Genomic DNA, 20,432 nt, shown 5'->3' on the forward strand with positions numbered 1-20,432 from the left:
ATCATGGAAGGAGCAGATCTTAGTGGTGTTGGAAGATAATGGGGTGCTACAATTTGTGGCAAATCAAATAAATCGACCTCAAGATGCCTAACAGTTGATCCAACATAACAAGAATGACACTAAGGCAATGAGAATCATTCTTGAGGGGGTCAGAGATCATATTATGCCTCATCTCCATGGGAAGAAGACAGCATATGAGATGTGGAAAGCCATCATCCAGTTTCACAGTTCGAGTCTCGACTAGATGGCAAGTGGGACAACCAACAAGATGATGAGGAGAAGCGACAAGAATGAGTGGAGGTAGCCACTTAATCAGCATCTCCCGATACATAGTGGAGAACCAAGTGGACCGATCAAGAGGTCCAAGAGCGAGTTGAGACTCCTAGCTCTATGTTCAGGCAGAGTAAGCATCCACAAAGGTAGACCGAGTATATGGCACTAATGAATGAGTTGATAGGCTCAGACCCAGAGGGAAAATCAGTGCTAGGCTCAAAAGGGGTGTATAAGGGGATGATAGGAGCATGGTTGGAAGGAATAGGTGTTCAAACCAAATTCTCCAGCAGGAAGCAAGGAAGTCTTCTAGTTCAGAGGAAGCAGCTACAACAGCGGATAATGTGGTGGTGTTCGAGATAGATCCAAGTGGAAGATGTTCTTCTAGAAGTACCTTCCTTGATAAGACAAATTGTTGAAAATGTACCGAGTAAAGGTCCTCTGGCTTATGCCTTAGCCAGTGAAGACCTCAATTTGCCTTTCTCTTAGTATGAGTGTGAGCTCATGAGCTGGACTTCAATTTGGATGAGTTTAATTCCAGTTTAGTAGAATAATCATCAAGATGGCATGCGTAGAGTTGGAGCTTCAATTGGACTCTCAGTTAACTCGTCAATCAGAACTCAAGTTTCTAAATTGAGCTAGGCCCCTTGCATGCTATTTGGCTATATAAGGATGACGACAAAGGCACAGGAAATCACAAGTTTTGTACAAGGTTTGTGAGACAAGACAATTCACGAGTTTGTGAAATCGTCCTTGATTGTGGAGAGCACAGAGAGCTTGTGTCCTAAGAAATAGGAGATCACAAGTGCGCAAGGATTTAGGAGATTGATTATGCGCAAACTTGAGGAAGCTTGCATCCTAAGAAATAGGAGCCACAAGTGCACTAAGAAATAGGAGACTTGTGGAGATTTGCGCAAGAGAAGAGGATCCACAAGTGCGCTATGAAATAGGGACTTATGCACTAGGAAATAGGAGTTCGTTGTGCACAAGGAAATAGGAGAAGTGCGCAAGGAAATAGGGGCTCCAATACACAAGGAAGGAAGGGCAAGATCAAGCAAGAAGCATGGCAAGCCAAGGAGGCAGCAGAGGAACAATTGTGTGCTAGAGGGTCGAGATCAAGCAATGATCAAGGCAATCTAAGATCAATTGTATCAACTGAGATTAGTGAGAAGAAGCAGAACGCTTTCTCAGAGACAGATTGCTTTGTAATAGATCTCAATGCTCAAGAACAATCAATAAAATACCACAACAAAGATAGCAGATTTTTCCTTTTGGGTTTCCTAGGTAAATAATCGTGTCAATTTATGTGATTGTGCTTTTATCTTTGGTGTTTATTCCGCTGCTTATAAGATGTAAGAAACTATGTATCTTGGTGAAAGCAAATTTGGTTTCAGTATTTTTTTGCCTTGATTCAATGATTCATCTAAGTAGCCGCAAAGTTTCATGGAAAATTAACAATGGGCCAAGGGCATGTCTTTCCCCTTAGGGCCTAGAAACACCTAATAAGGTTGTCTAATAGCCACTCCCACCTAGGAAGGTAACACCATTACGAGATTAAAGCCCCAAATTTCGAAGGGAAGCCTTACAAGAAATGTTGATTTGCCCAATACTTTCAAGCTTGGTCCACTTAGATGCAAAAATGATTAGATTTACCTAATGGTTGAAGTTGCAGCTCTGGATATTATGTGTGATTGACAAGTGATTTCATAATGGGCTAGACAACTTAACTAGGGCCCAAATCCACCATAGGCGCATATTGACACCCACAGGTGATGCATTGAGAGTCATGGGACTCCGGACAATTGTAGAGCATCATTTGTATCCATGAGCACCATCAGCACCCACAGAGTCCCTGCACTTTGCCCTATATCATTTATGGGACGATGCACCTAGACCAGCAATGCTTAGCAGTACTTTAGGGTCAAGTAGTTGATCCAAGGCCTAGATGAGGTTTATTTCATACCCTAAGACATGGGAGGGCTAGCACCATCTTTAGTGCCCTCAACGTTGGAGCAGATTTAGGCATTCACACCACCATGACCCATTTTTGTGCCCCAAAACCAAAATTGGGGTCAACAGGATGATTATGACAAAGATCTATGGGCCAGCCCTTAGATCATGATTTGAGAGGGCTTATACACTTGTTTTGGCATCATTTTCCCTCCATGTCAGTGCTTGAAGGGCATTCATTAGCATGATGTCAGTATTTCGGCCTACACATGTGGAGATCCAATATTTTGTCAAAGGCTTCTAGGTCAGTTTATGACCTAGGGTGCTTCTTGCACATTATTTATGATTTAGAGGGGCTAGTGGACTAAATAGCAATTTGGTTTCATATAAATAGAGAAGGCCTTTCATTTGTTTCTCATCATCAAACTTGGAGATTTCGGCCTCTTTGTCTCTCAAGAAATTTAAGCTCTCTTTTCTTGTGGTACAGGATGGATCTATAAATGCACTTTCATATTTGGAGCTATTCTTTGGACAAATGGATGGAATCTTTGCATGTTATCTTGTAAGTGTACCTAATTGTTGAATCCCTATTTTCTTCATGTATGATGCATGGAATAATGTTGATTTTGGGTTATGTTAATTCAAAATTGTGCCCTAATTTGTTGAAGTTATATTTAATGCTATCTAGATGATCTATTGCATGCATTACTCATAAAACATGTGAATGAATTGTCCTATTGGTGAACTCTTGGTACCTCTTCCATGAGAAAACCATTATCCATTGCATAGGTAATTTTTTAAATTTTGGCTGCTATGACATCAAAAATCTCGGCTTCCTTGGAAACTTATTGGCTAAACTATCACATTATAGACTAAACCCACCTAAGAATAAGGCACTGACCCTCCTTTGTTGATGATCACTTTAACTTTTATCCATAAATTTTCTCTTTTCTTTTTGCACTAATTCGGCCCCTTTAAGGCTAAGGTTGAAAAACTAGGGCTTGGTGCGCATCCCTAGGCAAGAGATGTTTTTTTGGGGATTGGAGAGCCTAAACATCTTTTTGGTGGGCATCCACTTCAATCTTGTCCATAAACTTTCTTGCCCTAGTTGTTTACCCCAAGAGGGAAAACCTAGTTTTGTCTTCCTTCACCTTGGGGGTTTCCTTTAAGGTTTCATGAGCATTGGTCCTGTTGATTTACATAATTGGAAACCTTTTCTTTTGGTCTTGATTTGCGGATCAATGTTGCAAGAAGCAGGGACGAAACGGGGACGTTTTTTGGAAGCGAGGACACGGAAGCATCATTTTCCAAAAATCTAGGAAGCAAAGTGTCTGCAGAAGCATCTGCTATATATATATATATATATATATATATTTGCATTTATACTCAAAACAAACATCCCAAATACCAAATTAGTTGTAGAAGACATGAAAACATGCATATTTTTGCATAAATCAAGATAGATATGGCATCCATTATTCCATTGTAGTTACTAGTATGTACATCAACCATCTATATTCTAGCAATTACAAACATACATCAAAGTTTTAAGCATATTATAAAACATAAAACATTTAAGCATACTATAAAACATAAAACATAGAGCATATTATGATTTATCTAGCAAGTGAGCAACTGTCAACATTTGTCATGTCCAAAATTCAAATAATAATGTTTACAAAATATATCACTTGGTCACTGCCAAGACAAAAAAGATTCAAATTCACAAGCCTACAAGTCTAATGATTAATTTATGACAAAAGTAGTAAATTGTGAATATATCTACTAATCTCTCCTCCTTCCACCACGAAGAGAACGTGGCAGCGGGCCTCCATGTGGTGGCAATGAAGAAGATGTTGCCTATGGAAGTTGTGGCAGTGGCACTAAAACTGATGAAGACGAACCCCCTGCTATTGGTGTTGAACCATGGAACCTAGGAACCAAGGGACCAGATGGGGGTGGCATCTCAACACAATCATCATCATCCTGGAATCGCTCAAAAAAATCATGCATAAAAAAAACACTAGTTAACAAAAAAATTAAAACATGAATTAGAGAAATGCTTTATAAGGAAAATTCATACACAATGGACATACCTGGATAAGAGCATCCTCTAATTGCTCTAATCGCAACACTCCATCCTCCAAATTGGGCTCCTCTGGATTCTTGTCCCAAATCAACAAGTCTTTATTAGTCTTTGCATCATCACAGTGATGGGACAACAATCGCAAGTTGTAATGAACATAAACCAAGCTCTCTGCCCGTCTAAACTCAACCTGTTCCTTTTAACACTGTGGATGAAAGAATAAGAGCTCCAACACCTCTCTGCAGAAGAAGTGTTTACCACCTGTGATAGCACCCGCAATGCCAAAGCCTGTAGAAGTGGAGTAGCCCCTCCATGCATGTTCCACCACTCGAGAAGAAAAAGTCTCTCGATCTCTAATTGCATGCATGCTCCCAAATGGACCAGTGTTAAGCGTATAGTTGCTCAACTATCTCCGTACCATGGCAGCCTCCTCCTCATCAGGGATTAATTTACTCAATGCAATCATATATTTTTTGTGAACCTCTTGATCTTGGTGTGGTTTTCTCCTGCTTCCCCCCCCCCAGGTGCTGGTGTTGAAAGCCATGATGGATGATAGTATTTAGGTGTCAAAACATATGCTAATGCATGCAATGGAACATTTAGCATTTCCCATCGGTTTTCCACCTCTGCACGAATATAATTGTACAAGGTGATATCTCTAGGCTCAACAATGTCTTTAATCTGCCCCAACATGCTATCCATTTGCTCATACACCTCCCCAATTATTGGTCGATCTAAATCTCCAAACTTGATCATGTAATAAATTGGTTTGGTGAATTGCAAAACATATTTAACCTGTGACCAAAAGTACATGTCAAGAATAGTGTCCTTGGCTGCATTAGCACCATCTATATCAGTGTTAATTTCATCCCATGTTTCAGCACACACCAAATTAGTTAAAGCTTGTCTCACCTTCAATAACTACCTAAAGGTGAGGTAATAACTGGCAAATCTTGTCTTTGCAAGTTTAAGCCACTGCAACTTGGAGTAAGTGCCATAGAAGTAGTTTACCCTTGTATGCCCTATGATGAATTTAATGAGTTGCTTCCCTCTCCTGTAAAGCTCAGTAATCCACCCACATTCTTTATGCTTCATAATATCATGCATCAAAAAGTTCAATGTGTGCAACAGGCACCCAGACCAAAAGATGTGTGGATGAGTACGCTCAATAATTTTTCCTGCTGCCTTACAATTTGCTGCATTATTTGTGATCACTTGAACCACATTATTCGGACCAACATCTTTGATTGATTGCAATAGGAGATCTTCAATGTTTTGTGCAGATGCACTGATGGAGGAGGAGTCATGACATGTAATAAATACTGCACCACTAGTAGAAACACCAAGAACATTTATCAAATGTTCGTTTCTAATATTTTTCCACCCACCTAATACAATGGATACCCGAGAATCTACCCACTCATTTGTAAAACGTGTCAAAGCTCTTTGAACCTTAGCTTTTTCTCTTTCTAATAACACTGTTCTAGCTTTCTCATAGTTGGGGGCCTTGTATCCTTTTGGGGCTTCATTGATGGCCTTTACCATTTCATGCCAATAGGGAGAGCGAACCACATTGAATGGTACACCGCAAGCACAAAGAAATCGGACTATCTTTCCATCCACATCATCCCTCCCAGCAACATTAAGGAAATCCCCTATTGTTCTTTTACCTCCAGAGCTTCCAGAAGTACCATGAGGAGATGAGCTACCAAATCTAGAGGTTGCACTTGATTCAGAATGAGTTTTTTGTTTCTTGCTTTTTTGTTGTGTAGCCTCCTCTATTTGGATGTATTTTCTTCTTTGTTCAGATGAAATGTTTGGGCAAATTTGTATCCCCACAGGACCCTTTTTATCATCACTGTCCATCACCCCACAAAGATGCCTCCTCACACGGGTATATGAACCACTAAATGGTTTTCTTCCATGACAACCATGAGGGCACAAAAATTTGTAGCTTCCACCACCCTTTCCCCCTTCAAGTTTGGTCACATAGTTCCACAAGGGTGTTAATGCAGCTTTCCCCTCTAGTGTTTCAGTTTCCCCTTCAGGTTCAACTTCATCCCCTTCCTCTTCAAACCCTTCCTCCTCATCATACATTGGGTCACTCATATTGGGACCACTGTCCTCTTGTGCTTCTTCCCTTCTATTCCTACTCCCCCTTGCCATCATTAAAACCAAAAGTGGAATGAATATGATACATAGAAGCCAAAAGAACACCATCTTGGAATATGGATATAGGTGGTGGACAACCTGCAAGTAAAGGAACAAGTAGAAACAATGGGAAAGAGTAGGAGAGGGAGGAGAAAAATACAAAAAAAATGTCAAAAAAATAAGGGAGTTTGGGGTTTACACCATTGTTTTACAACCCAGCCGAGTCAACTCGGAAACGGCCGTTTGGAACCGAGCCAGCACCAATTTTTATGACCCGGCCAGCAACCCGACTCGGTTGACCGAGTCAACTATGACTCGGCCGAGTCATTTGACTCGGTCAACTCGGCCGGGTCCGTATTGACTCGGCCGAGTCAAAGAACCGACGGCTGGGCGGCGTTAAAGATGAAAAAAAATAACTTTTTTTGTGATTTTTGGTAAAGTGCAATTCAGTTTATGGATTCCAAAGGGTAATGGTAAATTGTTAAATGCTTTTGGGGTCCATTTCCCCCTCCCAAACCCTATTTAAGACAGCCAAATGCTCTCATTCACTCACAGCAGTCTTATGCATTTGAGTGAGAGTCTTCTTTGAGAATTAGTGAGCAGTTCTTGAGCTTGTTTTGGAGCAGCAGTGAGGAGTCTTGGAGGAGCATTGTAGCTGGAGTGAGGAGCTTCTTGGGCAGCCATTTGGAGCAGCATTGAGGAGCTGATTCTTGGAGCAAGCTTGAGGAGGCAGTTTGTGCCTGGAGGTATTTTTTTCCACCTCTATAAATCTGTTTTTGCTTAGTAAATTTTAGGTGCATATCAAGAAAGCTTAGAGAGTGTTTTTTGTCAAATAAATGAACATTGAATCATTTTTTTTTTTTTTTTTTTCATTTTCAGATTGTTTTCCTAGTCAAAAAATGGCACCTAGAGCAAAAGATCCTGCTTGGGCATATGTTGAAATGGTTGATAGTCAGATGCATTGCAAGTTTTGCCATAGGAAAATTAAGGAAGGTCCTGGGGGGATTCATAGGCTGAAACAACACTTGGCAGGGATTAAAGGCCAAATTACCGCATGTCCCTCTGATGAAATTGAGGAGATTAGAAAGAATTTGTTGCCCAGCTTTGAAAAATTTAAAGAAGATAAGGCTAGGCAACAAGAGATACAGGCTGAAATTGGGAGGAAGAGGGAGATACAAAGAATGATGGCTACCAACCCCCACTATGATTTTGAGGGTTCTTCCTCTATCCCTCAAACTGAGGCATCCAACCCTTTCTGTTATGTTCCTCCCTCTTTTGGTTCTGTTCAAGATAAGGGAAAGGGTAGAATGAAGGGTGATGTGACTATCAAAAGTTATTTCACTCCCTCTTCTCCATCAGATGCACATGGTCCTGAATTTAGTAAAGGTCAAATTCAGCCCACTTTAGATGACCATTGGAAGAAAGAATTGAGGGAGACTGCTTGTGACTACATAGCTAGATGGTGGTATGATGCTGATATCCCCTTTAATGCTGCTCGTTCACCATATTATGAGCCTATGTTTGATGCCATACATGCTGCTGGAAAAGGCTTCAAAGGCCCTACTATGCAAGAGCTAAGGGGGTTTCGTTTGCAAAAAGAAATTCAATCCATTAATGAGTATTTGCAAGAGTTCAGGGACTCATGGGCAAGAACAGGGTGTACCATCATGTCAGATGGATGGACTGATCAAAGAAACCGTACCATCATAAACTTTCTTGTCTTCTGCCCACAGGGAACCATGTTTTTAAAATCAGTTGATGCATCTGATAAGGTAAAAGATGGCCACTTGTTGTTTCAGCTATTGGATGAGGTTATTGAGGAGGTGGGGGTGGCTAATGTTGTTCAAATCATCACAGACAATGCCTCTAACTATGTTCTTGCTGGTAAACTGTTAGAGGAAAAACACAAGACCATCTTTTGGACCCCATGCGTTGCACATTGCATAGACCTCATGCTTGAGGATATTGGAAAATTAGATTGGGTCAGAAACACTGTAGATAATGCCAAAAGCATAACAAAATTTATCTACAATCATACACTGGTTTTGAGTCTCATGAGCAAACACACTGGAGGCAAGGATATTATTAGGCCTGCCATCACTAGATTTGCTACACATTTTTTGACATTGCAATCTATGCTTTCCCAACATAGAAACTTGCAAAAGATGTTTTCCAGAGATGAATGGAATCAAACCAATTGGTCTAACAAACCAGAAGGCAGAGAATTGAAAAGGAAAGTCCATGATGAAACTTTTTGGAGAAAGGCAGCAGAGATTGTGAAGCTTGCTGAGCCACTAGTTAAGGTGTTGCGGTTGGTGGATGGGGAAAGGTTGGCTATGGGCTTCATTTATGAGGCTATGGATCAAGCAAAAAAGCAAATAAAGATAGCATACAAGGATAGAGTGGCAAAGTATGGGCCCATTTGGCCAATCATTGATGAAAGATGGAACAATCAACTCCATCGCCCTATACATGCAGCTGGGTATTTTTTGAACCCACGGTATCATTATAAACCTAAGGAGTCAAGAGCTTTGAGGGGGGAGGTCAGAGATGGACTGGTTGATTGCATTGAATGCATGATCCCATCGGAGTCTGATCAGCTGCAGATACATCAACAGGTCACATCCTTCAGCAATGCAACAGGTACCTTTGGGAAGAACCTAGCAAAGATTGCAAGAGAAGCAAATGAGCCAAGTAAACAAAAATTTCAATTTTCAATTTCTTAATGGTTTTACAGTTTTACTTTTTTTATTAAAGACTAAAGTTTGTTAAATCATTTATAATTTGAAAGTTAGATATAATTTGTAATTTTGTTGAGCTTCAGCCTTCATCTAACTCATAATTCATTACACTCCTATGTTTTTTGCAGCACAATGGTGGGAGGCCTTTGGTGGCCAGTGCCCTCAATTGCAAAAGTTTGCAATTCGTATTTTGAGTCAAACTTGCAGTGCATCTGGGTGTGAGCGCAATTGGTCTGTCTTTGAGAGGATTCACACAAAGAAGAGAAACCGTTTGGAGCAAAAACGGTTGAATGATCTAGTTTTTGTCCAATACAACCTTCGGCTCAGACGGAACCAATTGCTGAACAAAAGACCTGATTCAGATCCCATTGTGTTGGAAGACATTGATCCAACATCAGATTGGGTAGTGGAGAGTCGTGCACCAGAGTTTGATCCTGATGAGGATCTTGATGAACTTGAACTGCAACATCAACTTCAGCCTGTTCAGTTGAATGCAGATCCCGATCCACCAGCCTCAGTCTCACAGCCAGCAAGGAGTAGGACTCCAGTTGTAGGTGCTTCCTCTGCTCAGCCACGACAGAAGCGCAGCCGCATATCTACTCTATCTCATCTTGCATCTGTTGCACAGCCTGCTAGTGGTACTGGCACCACTTCTACAGTTGCAGTTGGAGACGATGATGATGAGGAGGAGGCATGGGGCCCCTTGTCTGACTCTGATGATGATGATCCAGAGATTGGTCGAGATGATCTTGGCTCCTCTGGCAGTAGCTACTAGCCAGTAGTACTAGTATTGGAGTCTAGTCACCATCACAGTTTACTTTTGTCGTAGAGGCCATTTCTAGCCTCCTTGGTTATTTGTATTTTGTTTTGAGTCTTTGATCATGTATGACAGTTGACTATGTATTGCCATTGGGTACCATTTTGATATAATGGATTGGTTCATGAGCCTACTTTTATCATATGTTGTCTTCCATCTATATTATAATGCTGTGTGTTTGGAAACATGAATGAAAATCTTTAAAATTATGTTTAAAATATTTAAAATTATGTTTTTTTATAAAAAAAAAAATATTTAATGTATTTTTTACAACGATCGAGTCATTGAAATCGAGCCGGCCGAGTCATTACCGAGTCGGAGTCGGAGTCGGAGTCGGAGTTGTAAAACATTGGTTTACACTTACCTCTTTAGCTCTTGTAGATGAAGTCCTCCAAGCTCCTCCTCCTTCTCTAGCTCCTCCTCCTTCACTCCTCCAAGCTCTCCTCTCTTCTCCTCTCTTCTCCTCTCCTCTCTTCTCTTCTCCAACTCTCATAAACTCAAAGTGAGTAAATGAGGGATGAATGGGGGCTTTATTCCCTTCATTCCTCACCCTAACCCAAGGTGGACCCACCCCCAACAAGCAAACTCACAAAAAAATTAAAAAAAATCTGATTTTTTTAGGCCATGTGGCGCCCTTTTTGGAAGCGCGTATGGAATCGTAAGTGATCCGTACGATTCAGCGTCTGAAGCACCGCACTTCGTACAGCCGAAGCGTCATACGAAACGCGCTTCGAAAAAACCAAAACACGCTTCGGAAGGATGCTTTAGAAATTTCCAGGAAGCGCCTTTATCAGTGCGAAACGCGTTTCGAGAGGCGCTTCCCCCACGCATCCGTACGGACCGCGTTTCGGGGGTTAGATCCGGGGGGGGGGATGCATATGTCCAAGCCATCTCTCTCCTCATGCCATACGGATGATAGGCTCAAGGTTGCGCTTCATTGAAAGTTTATGAGCTTGATTGTTGAATTCTCCATTCTTTTGTAGCACAAAAGGATCCAACAGCACAAATTTAATTTCTCCTTTCCGTCCTCATCCAAAATCCATGATGCATCGTCCTCTTATTTTCCCATCACAGTTGTGATTTATCATGCCAATATTGATAAGGAGTTAATAATAATTGGTTGCCCTAACTCAAAATAACATATGAGGGCATGTGTTGGTATATTGATTTAATGATTTGTTGGTTGCATTGGTTGTATGACTATAATTTGCTCATGCATAGTATGCTAGCATGCATGATAGTGTAGGTGCATCACATATTCCTTTTGCATGGCTAATATCATCATCTCATGTTCTAATGCTAGGATAGATTGCATGTAGACAAGATTTGCATTTAGTCTATATTTACTTTACTGTACATGGGCGATACCCTATGCCTAGTGCACACGCTCCCAAACAATTGTATTGTAATGTGCAAGTTACAGGTATACGGTCCCAGGAGATTGTTGGAGCTCTCCTGAACTCCTCGTTCAAGTACATGGATCACGCGCTTTATGGCGAGCTCATATCACAGTTGGAGCCAGTTGTTATCCACCAAAAGTGGGTAACCCCTAGGTTAAGTATTGGGTGCCTAAGTATTTGACTCAATACTTAAACTTTTTACATGATTCAAAAGCCCAAGAAGGGTCTATTTAAAAGTACAATGACTCTATTAACTCAGAATAAATCCTAAAAGTCCTCAATGGGGACTTTGACCTAAAACAAGGTGACGCAAGCATGAAACCCATGCTTTAATAAGTCACAATAATAATAATAAAAATTATTTTCTTTATTCTTTTGACAAGTACATTACATGATGACTCAAGTACATTAATGAAGACCAAACATTGTTACATTTTCCAACAACAATGAAGATCAAAAAGAGACAATGTACACAAGATATAGACTCCAAGCTAGGGCAAAACCCCTCCAAGGGGAAAACCCAGAAAGAAAGCTTCTCTTCTTATAGAATCTTCTTACAATGAAACTTTCGAGGCCCAAACACCAAAGACCAAAATCCTCACAAGCACCAAGTCAGCCCCACAGCAAGATCTCTTCAAGGCAGCTTCAAAACGTTGACCTTCACAGCGTCACTCTAGAATTTCGGCCTTGTAGCTTCACTTCAGAATTTTGGCCCTGCAATTTCAGCCTCCTGCAATTGGCAGCTACACAGAAAACCCTACATCTTCACACATGTGGATAGAAAGAGATAAACCCAAGAGACTTCGACTTCTTTTCTTCGTCCTTCCAGCTCTTTCTCCTCCTTCGCTATTGCAGATCAAACTTGTGATGGATGTGTGTCTCAAATGAGTCAAGCTCCTATTTATAGCCTTCTTGCGGGGTCGAATAGCCCTCCTTTAGGCCGACTTCATCTTTCCTAGGGCGAATTGGTCTTGGCGGAATAAATGGCTTTTCTTGACTCAAAATAAATTTTTTTCTTTATTACAAAGAGTCCAAATGGGACTATAATACATGACACAAATTCTTCTTTGTCCTAGAGAGACCTAGAAACAAGAAGAACATGCTTTTGACCTGGACTTGAGCATGAAACCCATGCTTTGAATAAAATAAAATTTATTTTCTTTCTTTTTCTTTCTTTATACAAAATATACAAAGTCGTGTTTACAAAATGTCATTATGAAGACCAAACATAGTTACAATTTCCAACATATATGTGTGTGTGTGTGTATGTTCAGAACCTTTGATCCAACGCAACTACTCATTTAGATTTGCATGTACCAGCATCAAACCATAATACTTTTCAACAAGCCTCAAACCAATGCTTCAAATTTGATCATTGACGGTTTATTCAATGTACTGGTGCGTTATATTTGGACTTCAAACATACTGTCACATGCATATCATTTCTTTACTCTTAAACAAATAAATGTTTTCATTACTTTACGCACAGCTACAAAGCACCTCGTTCCTCAGGTGACTCACATTGTGTCTCAAACATTTGCGCCCAAAATGCATTTCATTTTAAATAGAATCAAATCCAATGTGTCTTAGTGCCTGATCTTTGAAATGCTAGGAAGCCTTGGATTTAGATAGGCATTAGAATTGTTGCCAAAAGGATTGATGTGCTAGTGATCTTAGCTTCAAACGATGCCACAAAAAGGACTTTAGAACAGGCCTGGAATGTATGGCTATTTGTCACAACTCACAGGCAGCATCGTTTCTCAAATTTGAAATAAATTGTTACACGAAAATCACAAGTGTTGAGTTATAGTGATGCCACAGAAGATCTGCTTTTGTTGAACCCCGAAGGTAGGCTTCAAAGCCTATGAGCATATGCTAGGGTAACTTGCTTTTAATAGGCTTGTATGATCTTCACTTGCTCCAAAATGCCAGTGATCTTCAGCGATTCTGAGTAGGGACGAAACAGGTGGAATTTTCACAACCTTTGGATTGATTTATACCTCAGTTTAGTGTGAATACTTGCCCAAGTCACAGGTCTGAGTTAAACAGTCCAACGGGTCTTGGTGTTTCTCAATTTGCCTTAGAAACCAGTGCAAAGCCTCAAAAAAAATCTTCAAGGTTTCATCGCAAAGCTATACTGGCCGCAGACATTATTGTCTGCTACAAGTCGAATATACCCACAAATAAAAACCTTAACTCTGTCAACAAATTCGCACCAGATGTTTCAGCTCACGTCGATGTGCTAAAAGGGATCAATGTCTAAGATACATGTTCTGGAAAAAAGAGTGAGCTTCAGGGATTAGTGTGTAACTAGTGCTAGATCAAACATAAAAAAAAATGCCTAGAATGAAACCCTCACCAAATCCATAACAAAAGATGTAACCATAAGCCAGAAACTTCACAAGAAATTCAACCTCCTTCACAAGACGTACAGGACTACTCCAAGGTCGCAGATGCTTAGAAAGATATCAACGCATAAGATACTCTTGGAGGACTAAAGAACTTTGTATTTATACACATTTGTGGAGATGTTTTAGGAGAGGCCGATTTGCCTTTTAGGAGGGAAATTTGATTTTAAAATTTGAATTTTAAAATTTATTTTGGAGCCAAAATTCTGGTACCAAAAATAAAATGTGACAAAACCCTTAAAGGTGAATAATCCCTCAATAAGAACACTTTAGCCACAAGGTATTTGATTTAATTTTCTTATTTAAAATCCCTCTTGGACATTGTGATTTGAAGAAATTTTCTAGTCAATGATAAGTTGCAATATTATCTCCTTTTGGGGATTTCGACCACAAGAAGAGGCTTTGACTTTACGAAGCCATATCTCCTAAACCGTGGGGAGCCACGTGACATGCCACATACCATTTGAATAGGCATGACGAGGAGCATCAACCAATGATGGTCTTGACTCTTGAGCCCAAATATACTAACGCTCATCCACAAAACCTTCAATAAGTGCGACACTTCTAGGGCTTCATGTTATTTGGAGCTTCCAACTGATGTAATTCATGACGTATTTTAAGAGTGTTCAAGATCAATGTTGGTATCAATCATAACACCATTCAACATATATATAGATATATAAATATATATTATTTTTAATTTTAATTTATATATATGCTATTTCTTTTTAATAATAAAATTTGATTTTTTTTTCCCTTTTTTCTTTTTATTATTAATGGCCAAAAGCTAAATAGCAAAATGAAAAACCTCCAAAACAAAACAAAACAAAAAAAAAACTTTTTGTGGCTAACAGCCTTGATCGCAACAACAATGAACTTGACAAAGAATTGATGGCCAAATATCGGGATAGGAAAACGAGGCTCTAATACCAATGTAATGAACAGAGTTCTTACTTAGAAAAATATTCAGAATATATAGAATATGTAAATATCCATTATAGAACAAGTAACATAGTTATATAAGAATGTTTGAATATATAAGAGATATGATATATTGTGGTTACAAATGAGGGCCATGTTTATATACCTAAGCAAATGCCCATTCATAAGGAGTCATGTTTTTTGGGACATGCCCTTTTATAACTAATTATACTTCGTTAATTACTATTTATGTTATTTTATATATAATTATATTCATAACAAAAATGATTATCAAAGAACTTGGAAAATCCTAGTTCCGTGCCGTAAGATATGATGCCACTAGTCAATAGTTCTTGGATCAGCCAAGAGAATTGATAAGGTAAGGTTCACACCTGCACTAATACCATGTTGAGATCTATAAGGATCAACAAAAGAATCAATGGTACCAAATCTCACCCAAATTCTGCAATTAGCCTCCGATCAACAGAAGAATCAATGGTACCAAATCTCACCCAAATTCTGCAATTAGCCTCCTCACAAGTGCGCTCAAGAGAGATAGGCCTAGTGCACTAGAGAGAAAGTGCAAGTACCAAGCATAAGCATTGAAAACCAGAAATAGACAGTTGTGCCTAAGAAAAACATGCCAATCACGAGAGACGATGCCAAAATTAAATGCCACTGGGTTTATAACACTTTGTATTTCAAATCAAGAATATCACAAAATGTGATCATACAATTGAGAGCTTGAGTTGTGTATAAATACACAACTAAAGTAAAGAGCTCGTTTGAGAGGGGGAGGCATCCCTTCAAGGGGTAGATACGGACCGACAAAACAAGGACACACCCCTAGAGGGTTATGAACCTACAAATCAATTGACTAGGTCAGCCTTAACCATACCTAGTAATAAAATAAAAGAATAAAAAATATGGCCTTAAACATAATTTAAGTAGTAACGATACATGAGCCATGGCCATATGTACAGATTACACTAAAAGTAATCATTCCAACACACCTCTTATGAACAAATTTCAAGTTCAATTGTTCAAAGCATGGGCTTTAATATCCAACTCAGCAAAAAAAATTTAAAAAGCATGCTATACAACTATAAAATTCCAATAAAAATGGTACTATGTTTTCAGACAAAAGGCATATGGATGAAATTCACTATATACTATAATACTGACAACCAAAATGTCAAGTCTTTAAAGGTACAAATATATAAGATAATCAAACCTGTTTGGCCTGATGAGGATTTCACACTAGCAGTCGGTGTTTGAGCAGAAACTGAATGTGTAGCTGCAGATGCTAATTCAGATTTTACCATGTTTGGATTTGGGGTCAAGGATGTTGTTCCAGAGCAACTTAGAGCAGATCGTGCATCCACAAAACTGTCTGAAAGGAGAACTAAGTGATGTGAATGTTTCACATTATCCATCACTGCATCTGTTGCTGAAGGATTGCGTTTACCCTAACACAAGAAGCAAGAATATAATTACTTCGAAAAAAAAATTATATTATCTCCACAGATGATCAATGAAAGTGGGTAAATTATGAGAATTTTACTTATTATAAACAGAGTTCATCAATATCTCCATTACAAATTCATAAATAAGTACAGTTCATAAGCATATACAAATACTGTCACAAAGTGGCAAAGGCCTGAAATTCAATATGCAAACAGTAGATGCCTATTAACCACATAATTAAAATAATTAAAAGGAAACCATTTCCATGCATGTTGAAGAGACTCGATCAATCTGGTGGAGGATTGCTTAGAGGTGCTTTGAGTGGCTTCTAACTGTGGCAGTGAGTGATCGTAAAACAGATTTTTGGCTCACTGAATTAGATAACTCCACGGGATGGATTCCAAATGCCTGAAATTTCATCTGACCTAGGGTGATTTTTCTATATCTAGGAATCCCTTTTTGTTCATGTCATTCTCGAGGGGACATCTGGGATTGGCATCTTCAGAAGTTGCAGACTAAACTCCACAACTGGCAGTTGAAGGATCTTGCATTGGCTGGCATGTTGACTGTTAATTCCAAATTCTGCAAGCTTCACATATATATTATGTTTCCTATGTCACCTGACACGTTGACACGGTACAGAGGACCCGGAAATACAAGCGTCATGTAATGATCCATCTTCCAGTACAAACGAAATGTGAATTATTAGCATGCATACGATGCATGCATATGATAGCTACATATGCATGTGTCGCCTACACTGCGCTAGTAGTCGTATTAAATTATGAAGAAATTCCAAGCATAGGATAAAAGACGTAATTGTTGAAGATATTAAATAAATATCTAACTTGCAAAAATATATTGGAATATGTATTTTAGTATGTGTCGTCATCATAATAGGTAACCATAGAACATTATCCAAAAGTTCTAAATTAAATTATTAAAGTTTAAAAGGGAGTTATATTATTATAAAAGAAGTAACTCTTAACTAAAGGTTAAACATTAAAAGAGGTATAATATAATAAAATATTAAATAAAGCTTATTAACAAAAGGACTACGTAATATAGTTTGGTATCACCTAAAACCTTATAAAGTGATGAGTGTCAATATAAAGCATGACTACCTCTTTAATTCACTATGAGGAGCCACGTATTAGACAGGGGGCACAGTGTTGGGAAAGCACAGTGTTGAGAGGAGGAAAATTTGTAACAGGAGATTACAGACAGTAAGGACTGAGCCTTGTTTGTTCTTGAAGTTTTGGGCACGGGGGAACAGATTGCATCAATTGAGAAGCATTCTGGACTAAGTACCTAGGTTGTACCCAGTTTGGTTGGGAGGTTTTGGTCTTTTGGTAGCGAGAGAGAGAGCGGGAGCAAATTCTGAAGTATCTTCAACTACAGCAAACCAGGTAGGTACTCAATAGTAAATTAAGGAATTCTGATGTTATGAATCCTGGTTAAACCTTAAAGCAGCTTTCATATTTTCTTAGTATAGATATCTGATTATATAATTTGGAATCCTACATTCTTTATCTGATTAAATAATCTGGAACCCTGCATGTCAGACATGAGACATGAGGACCCCGGAAATAGAACACAGAGGACACGTTTTATATATATATATATAGAGAGAGAGAGAGAGAGAGAGAACAAATTAGTAAATTATAGATACAAAGATGAAATATAGACAAAGATTCTTTTTTTTTAGAATTTTCAAAAGAGAACATTTACATGATGATGATACAAATTCAATCATACTACTATAAAATGACAACACACATGAAATTAATACTGTAAACTGCAGTTTTCTCGTTGAGTAATCAAAATCAAAATGTATTACACAGATACTAACTCACTGAGTCACTTCTATTATAGGTGGGAATGCCAATGGCAAGTACAAATCAAGGTAGATACTAGATACATTTTTCTTGAGCCTGCTGTCAAGCTAAAACAATGTTTTGTTCAGCATTTGCAGCTGCTGCTGCAGCTCCACTGCCAGATCTTGATGAAAATGGAGGGGGAACAACATCAATGGGAGCATTCCCCACTTTCTGTTTCCCTTTTCCAACTGCCTTTCATGATTGATCAATGATTTTTGTGAAATGAAGAAGAAAATAGACTGCTGTAGGAAAATTCATGAAGACTGGTGGGAAAATCCACTTATCCAGCACTTGGAATCCCTTCTAACACTGCTTAATAGCCCTTATCTGCACTCCAAAAGCTCTTAAACCTCAAACCTGTGAGTGAAATGACCTTGAATGAGGTGAAAAAACCATTTTTATGGGACGCAGGCCACTTTCTGCAGGACGTATCTGATTTCCATGACATGATAAGGGCACGTGTTTGGCCCTCGTGTCATGTCCGACATGTAAAATACAGGACACATGCCAAACAAGTGGTCAGACATGTGTCCTCATTGTGTCATGTCCGGCATGTAAAATATGTGACATGTGGGTTTTGACATGTTCAGTAACTTAGTCTATTTCTTATTGGCTGCCTAGCCATGCCCAATTTGCTACACCAGAGGAAAAATTAAGGGCATTTCTCTGCTCCAAGCATGGATGTGAAAGGGGCTTAACTATGATTCCTTGGATGTGTGTATTCAGCTGAAGGACAAAGGTCTTAGGATAAATACACACCACTTCAATTAGGATGAATATGATCCTAGCAGCCAAGTGGATACTGATTTGTCTCAAAGGATCAGTTCCTCGGCATGTCTTATTAAGGAATAGGACTATGCAGAGACAATATACTCTCTGCATTCATGACCATGATCACGTCTGTCATGTCCTCTCCTCTTTCTAATTGTTCAGAATCCAATGCTTCTTTATTTTAATGAGTATCTGGTCCACATAGTGTTTCGTGGCCATGTTAGTGAAATAGAATTTCTCAGGTAGACGGTGAGATTGGGACCTGGCTCTTTGCCCTGTTTGGAGTTGGAAGACTCAACATAGTTATGTTGCTGAAATCCTACCTCTCCAAGCCCACATATTACGTAGGAAAGACTCCTTTTTTCGAAATATTTGTGGGATTCTAAATCCAGGTCTGAAATGAAGGGTGATAGCTCATCATAAGGATCTTCTTAATTCAGACAGGCTAGCTATTTGGGAACTTCAAAGACTTGCTCCATCTAAGGAATTGTTCAAAATGGATATCCAGACTCATGTGGCCAATTTGGAGGGATTGGTGCTGGTTGTTTACTAAGCCTTTCCAAAGCTACTGCTCCAAAGAAGTCGCATTCCTTGTTGCATCAACAGAACCCACTACCATCAACCCTAATTTATAGGCAGGCTTCTAATGATCCAAAGCTGCATTGGACAGAAAGACTCCAGAGTCCATATTGTTTGGCCTTTTAGCGTGTCTTATAAACTATGAGATTTTGCCTGGCTGGTTCTTTATCAGAGCGTGCTAACAAATATTGGCGAATGAAAAGCATTTTTTACGGATAATCTAAGCTCAGTATGTGGGAGTGTCAAATAGCCAGGAACAGTTGGTAAAATGACCAAAAGCATGCTTCTTCCAACTTCAAACAAACCTTTATTGACAAGTTGCACTGTTGGGTGACTAAATAGTAGGTCCTTTCAGTTCAGCCTCCGGAATTGCCCCAAGATAATTGTTTTGCATTATATTTGGAAAATAAGGTGAAAGTGTATTTTTGACAATGATGTTAGCTTCATTTCTTTCCCCCTTAGTATCCGGAGGACAAAGGCACTCCTAGAAGGTTTCGCAGATCTTAGCCCTAGAATTTCAAACTTTAGGGCTGCCATAAATTAGAATATAAAACAGAAGCAGAAAGATCACAATAATTCACTTCAAACAGCCTCAAACTTCCCTGCAATCCTAGGAGAAATTATACCAGCCAATAATCAGATCCCAAAATACATATTTACAGCAGTATAACACAAGTTAAATTATCCCTTTATATTCTTCCTTAGATGTCAAATCACTAAAAATTTGTCATTTTACTTATGTCCAATTAGCAAGACATAAATCGTTCTAAAGACCAGAGCATAAAGAATATATGTAGCTGAAATTTAAATCTGAAAATGACACAAGATGTGAACATCTGGAAACTTCATATATAAGCTCGAGCTGAAGTACAAATACATAACATAGTATTCTCTCAAGGAAAGTACAAAAAATCCAACTATCAAATACACCCTAGCTAGAGTAAACCATCAAAACCTAGTGCAACCAAGAAGATCCAAGTGGAAGACCTAC

At 39.0% G+C, this 20,432-nt stretch overlaps 1 protein-coding gene across 2 annotated transcripts in view; it reads right to left on the bottom strand.

Annotated features, from left to right (window-relative positions):
- Positions 1-20,432, bottom strand: part of LOC149237573 (mediator of RNA polymerase II transcription subunit 25-like) — a 387,887-nt gene that overhangs the window by 249,901 nt on the left and 117,554 nt on the right. For both annotated transcript variants that reach the window (XR_016246301.1, XM_089372701.1), the window contains exon 7: positions 15,979-16,213. Coding sequence is in view for 1 of the 2 variants with exons in the window: in XM_089372701.1 (XP_089228827.1) it covers positions 15,979-16,213 (235 nt within the window). In the remaining variant the exon portion in view is untranslated. The remainder of the gene's footprint in view (positions 1-15,978; positions 16,214-20,432) is intronic.

The sequence above is a fragment of the Pinus tabuliformis genome, chromosome 8 (assembly GCF_031772625.1).
Source record: "Pinus tabuliformis cultivar Carrire ecotype Pingquan chromosome 8, CPIR1, whole genome shotgun sequence".
NCBI lineage: Eukaryota > Viridiplantae > Streptophyta > Pinopsida > Pinales > Pinaceae > Pinus > Pinus tabuliformis.